At 29.7% G+C, this 6,181-nt stretch overlaps 2 protein-coding genes across 7 annotated transcripts in view; one reads left to right on the top strand and one right to left on the bottom strand.

Moving 5' to 3' along the window:
- LOC108754692 (follistatin-related protein 5-like) overlaps window positions 1–6,181 on the bottom strand; it is a 40,257-nt gene that overhangs the window by 22,920 nt on the left and 11,156 nt on the right. The gene's annotated exons all lie outside the window — the stretch shown is intronic.
- Window positions 1–6,181, top strand: part of LOC108754616 — a 17,648-nt gene that overhangs the window by 4,925 nt on the left and 6,542 nt on the right. The window contains exons 4-5 of the mRNA XM_018497052.1: window positions 363–494; window positions 2,557–2,664. Of these exons, the coding sequence (XP_018352554.1) occupies window positions 363–494; window positions 2,557–2,664 (240 nt within the window). The remainder of the gene's footprint in view (window positions 1–362; window positions 495–2,556; window positions 2,665–6,181) is intronic.

Below are 6,181 nucleotides of genomic sequence, written 5' to 3'. Positions count from 1 at the left end.
GAATAATATTATAATGAATTATAATAAATTATGAAACATTGTATACTGGTAAATTTTGCAGCGGATTGTAAAAATATACACACAAGTTTTTATTGTATTCAACAAACGTGTTGCTACTGATTGCAATTCTTTAATCCCTTTTTATCTACTTCCTATGACACATCTTTTAAGCATATATTGCAGGTTTAAAGCGAGTTTTAAAGTAATAAATTAAAAGATGGATCTTATTTAATGCTGAGCATTATTCGGCTCAGGTACCATAATTTCTAATTTTATTGATTAAATCGTGAGACAATGAATGAATAATGTATAATATGTATAATAAAGATACATAAGAAAAATACAGAATTTTTGTTCTATAGATGTCAAGGCAGATATTGTTGCGATAACGAAAACGAAAGGATATGCGATAAAGGAGAATGGAGAAAGAGCTTTCAAGAAAACGTTCTCCGCGTTGAGCAAATCGAAACGCGGAAGAAACACGGCGACAATCGGTATCACGGAAAGAGGAAAGAGAATTTCTCCTTCTTCATCGTCTCTTTTCTTGAGTCTGCAAACGTATCCATTGTGCTGTCAATTGCAACCACATCTGACTTGTTTCACCAATTGTTTCGACGTTTCATTCTGTTATTGTTATTGGACAACCTGTCCTTTTCAATTCTTTTACAGCGTATACCTAAAGTTCACACGAACCATGGAAACCCGTCATTTACAAGTTAATGGCTAGTGGAGTTTAGATTGTGCTAGTTTAGATTGTTGGTAAAACTGATATGAATCATTCTATTTTTAGTATTTTTGGGATTGAAATTTAACATGAATTCGTAATTTGATTTTTATTTAATATTACATTTTTTTATTTCCTTTTTGTGCTTTGTTTGTTAATCTTTTTTTTATTAAAAAAGATGCATTAGAATTCTCTTCAGTTTATTCGAATGACAATGGCTAATCTGGATTAATGATACAGTGTAATGAAATAAGAGTGGAAATTTCATGTCTTAAATATCTCCAGATAATGCTTCTAACTGTGAAAGTTTAATTATGCTTGAAAGCGAAAGGTGCTTTAAGATCTCTCTTCTCAGATGAACTGCTCTACCAAACAATCACATCCGTTCTATAATATATAACAAAATAGATACACTATATAAATATATAAAATATAATTATAGAAGCATATAACATAGCTAGCAATATGAAAAATAACTGCAGTTATTCAAATAATTGTTAAAATATAAAAATATATTATAAATGTAAAAATGTAACAAATTAAAAGTTTTTTAAATCTTTGAAAATGTGAAATATTATTATTGTAAAAAAATTATGTAATAGTGTAAATGTTTTAAATTCAATATTTCAAATCTACTAATATTCTGTTACACTATTTCTTATTTCCTAATAGTGATTAATGTTTTGATCATACTGTATCTTAACAAGAATTGCTTGAAGAATTGCTTATGAAATTATATAATGATTCGAGAATAAAATTAAATTTTTTTCTTCAGAAACAGTAAAATAAAATTCCATTATTACTATAATTTGGAAATATATATCTAATAACCTTTCTATAGGATTGTATATTTTATTAGAAAAAAGAGAAATAATGGTAAGCCTTATAAACAAAAACAAAAGACAAAGAGCATTTAAGCCACACGCTCGGTCTTTCTTGCACAAGATTTCTATTTGAATTCGTTAAATTAAACTCATAAACGTTCCGATCACAATCTAAATCGTCATTAATATGTACAGTCAACTATACATATAATAATTAAAACAATTAATTCATAAAATTATACATTTGACTCGATGAAGATTTGTCCATATATTATGTAATTAATAATTTTACGCATACACATTACATGCTTCTTGATTCCTTCATGTAAATCTTAGTTTAATTGATTCCTCAATCCAACGATTGCGCTATGTAGACGCCTAGTTTCCATTTTTTTTTAAATTTTAAATATGACTATGTGTATAACACAGGAATTCCATTTTCTATGCTAAAATCGTCAAGATCATTTAACGTCATTGCAAGTTGGAAATTTTATAATTGCACTCGACTGATAATGGAAAGATCTAAATGTTAATTATTATAGGTATATTTGACTATGTACATACTGATGATGACCAGACTGTGATTGAAATAAACGTTTATGAGTTTAATTTAACAAATTCGCGAATAGAAATCTTGCGCAAAAAGATTCAAAACGTGTGAGTTAAACGCACTTTGCCTTTTATTATTTTTATATTTTACTATATGTTATGATATATTGCATTGTCATTGTCTAAGATAAATGTGATATGTTGACATCATTATATATCTACGTTACAAATAGCCAGACATTTCTAAAAATTAAGAGAGAGAATTAGAAATCGGGGAATAGCGAAAGGTTCCGGTTGATGGACGCACAAAACATGTACTTGCAACAAAATACTGCCTCGTGAATTAAGACCTGCAGCTATTTCTCCTTCCACTGTGTAATATAATGATCGAATCTTAAGTGTCGCTTTAAATATATCAGTGTTATGAGCCTCTTTATAAACGCGGTATGATATACTGAGAATCGTATTCCACGTGTTTCGAGAGAAGCAGTACGATATACGCCAGTACACCCCGCCGATATTTTATTTTATCTGATTTCGCAGAACATTTGTATACATTTGTCCTAAGTAAGTATAACAAGTGCAGTGATTATTATTAATTGCATGAAGTTTTGATCGTGTTATGAAGTTCAGTTTTAAAATATGCGATAAAGATTTTTGTATTTTTATTAAAAATTCAACAATAAGAAATAGAAGTAATGGCCGTAATTGTCAAAGCTAGATCTTTAATGCTTATAAATAATTCAATCAGAATTACTATGTATTATATATTGTATAAAAATGTACTTACATATATATCATATTTATAATCGTTCGAACTGCGCATCGAATTGGTTTTCCGGACTTATAAATGCGATTAAATTACTGCAATAATATCACGAATTAAATTGACAAGCAATTTTAATAATTTGATGCTCAATCAGGCATCTTATTAAAAATATGTTAATATGCTAAAAAACTGTAAATAAATTTATTGCGAAAAATATTACTATAAATATAGTAATATGTGTATATAGTAGTATGTGTGTAAGTACATATACCGGATGTTTCAGACCATCCGTACATCCCTTTTATCTTCGCAGGATAAGGTCCAATCGTAAAAGTGTTCAGACAAAAGTTATAAGGGTTTAAAAAATCTATTTACCGATCTTATCAGTTTGATTATAAGCGTCGCCAAGGTCAGATCAAGATCACGATTTTTTTTAATGGAACACCCAACTTTTTATTCCAGTATCTATAATAACCGATGTCGAGAGTTTTTCAAAATATTATAATAAAGTTATTTTTCATTGAGTACTTTTCGAGTTGTAAGGCTCGAAAGTTACAATACCATCGGCATTAGCACTAAGTAAGGTGTCCGACCGACGGCTGAAACCTCTTGAATGTTGTTCAGGATCATGTCTTGGATAACATTTGTCAAAATCAAAGTCATTGGAGGTGGTACCTCTTATTTTCATTTTTACGTAAAAATGAATTTTTATATAAAAATATTAAAATATGTTTGTTATATCGTAAGAAATTAAAATTATTCTGTCTATTGTAAAGAATATCGTTAACAAAAATTTTGTCGATATACGCTGTGTATGCATTCGCCGAGAAAAAAGATAGGGTATAATCGAGATATAATGAGAACGCATAGAGTGAATATACAGGGATGACAGTGGAGCTTATCGGTAGATTTCAACATCGACCTCGATGCATAACAATGTACGTGGATAGACGTACTTTCTGAATATAGGCTAGAGGCATGATTTTCCTCTTACCGAATCGTAACTTTGATGGAGCTCTCATGAAAGTTACCAAGATATATCGATTTGATGCATCAAACATTTTCTCGTATCAGACTGTATAACGAGGGGATAATAATTATCGAAAGAACATATTTATAATAACATTATATTTATATATCAATTATTAAATAATAAGTGATATATAGATGTAAGTGATATATAGATACACTTTATAATAAACTTGTTTTGGACGTGAACCACTTAATAGATCTGTCAACAAGAGGGTATATATAATTGAATTATTTTGGCATAATATTCAATCGTATTACTGAATATACATATTTCGAATTTTCTGTCGATAAATACGGATAACAAATGCACAAAATAATAAATCAAATAAACTGTTTTACATGCATATATAATTTCGCTTTAACGCGCAATATATCGTGTAGGTTATACGAGTACATATCGATTTTATGTTTAGAAACAGATTATGCACAATCTCGATAAATATCACATTATTAGACTGGCTTATTTGCGCCGGAATATTATTTGCGAATATTCAGAAACGCTATTTGAACTTTACGGGCTTTTGCGCAATCGTACTTTCTTGCTCATTGTTTCGGTACCAAACGCGATTTAGCGTGCATTTTCGCCACGTTAAGCCCGCAGTGGGATTACAAGAAAGGGGGGGTTGTAAACCGCGGGATCCGGAGCAGCGTAGGCGGTAGCGATAGAGGCACATTATCCGCGTTTACGCCAGCAGAAATATCCCCTGGCTGGTTCATACATATTAACGTAAGTCATTGCACCAGTCCTTACGCGAACTGTACATGGGGAAACAAAACAGCCGAGAAATCGCGACCGCGCTTTATGAGCGGGCCACGGAGTACGATCGCTATTACACTGTAGATTACGGTACCTGTTATACTGCTGCCCGTTAGAACTAAACGATGCGCAAATATCGCCGATAAAGATTCAACGAAATCGATAGCGTCAACGAAAATAACATATACAGTTTTGACTGTTATAGTTTTGTTAATAGTTCGTCACAAGGCGAATCAGATTGTGTAAAAGTACATTGTTTAAAGAAATAAAATTTTACATATTAATTTGAATATAATTCAAGATTCTTAGCATTCTATTTACAAGAAAGATGCATTGACGTGGAGATAGTATTAGTTTTCATTATTAAGTTTTTATGTCAAAATCAATTTGGTTAATAAAAAGCTAGAAAATAACGTCAATCTTATTTTTCATTTTTATTTCTGTAGTGAATCGATATCGCTCGAGAATTACGTCTCTTTGTACTATAAACAATTTTTCTCGATATATAAAACGTGATAAATTCAACTGATATATTCAACTGATATATTCAACTCGATGTATTCAACTGATGTCTATATATTTATATATAATAGGAAAAACATTGAATTTAATAATTATAATAAAATGTAGAGCATAATAATACTGGAAAAATATACAAGTAGAGCTAATGATGTAATACCAGAAGCTTTCTAATTACATCGCAAATGGTTTTGCGATGAAGAAAGTTCTCTGATCATTGAACTTGATAGCATATTTTAATCATAATTTTTATACAATTTACTACTTCGCATAATTCAATATTACGTATACCTAGACTTTGAAGATGACTCAAAAATGAGCCAAAACATGTAGTATTATTCTCTTCGGTTAGGTAAATTTATTTTATTACATTTGACTTAATTTTTTTGTGCACTGATTTCTTTTATATATATAGTAGCAACACACACAGTTGTATCTGATATATAAATACACACACAAAAAATATAGTTTTTACAATTATATTACAATTATATTTTACATCAACAAATTAAATCTTTACACATTGAATTGTACGATTAGATGTCAGCAATAGTATATAATAGCTCATTATAGGATACGGATAATCATTCATTTTATCACAAAATTTTATACGTTTTTTTTTTATACTTACTTTCATTATGTTCTGTAATCGAGTACGTGTCAAATGGAAATTGAACACGTTGTTATATGAAAAATTACATTCAATAAAAATCTGATATATGATAGGCAGTACTTGTAAATATCTCTATAATGGATTGTTCAATAGAGCGAATCAAAATACTTGCGGTTTACTGTTACAAGTTTTTTATTTCAAACATCTAAAAAAGTGTGATACTTAAAGAATCTTAAGAAAATAGTACAATGCATATATAAAATAATTTTTCGTACTTATAAATTAATATTAGATATATGCGAGTTGTGTAAAGGCTTTTATTGCAAAACTTATTTATTGTGTGTGTGTGTGTGTGTGTGTGTGTGTGTGTGTGTGTGTGCGCGCTATAGGTTAC

The sequence above is a fragment of the Trachymyrmex septentrionalis genome, unplaced genomic scaffold (genome assembly GCF_001594115.1).
Source record: "Trachymyrmex septentrionalis isolate Tsep2-gDNA-1 unplaced genomic scaffold, Tsep1.0 scaffold80, whole genome shotgun sequence".
Taxonomy (NCBI): Eukaryota; Metazoa; Arthropoda; class Insecta; order Hymenoptera; family Formicidae; genus Trachymyrmex; species Trachymyrmex septentrionalis.
The sequence above is the reverse complement of the archived record's forward strand: the minus strand, read 5'-3'. Positions and strand labels throughout refer to the sequence as shown.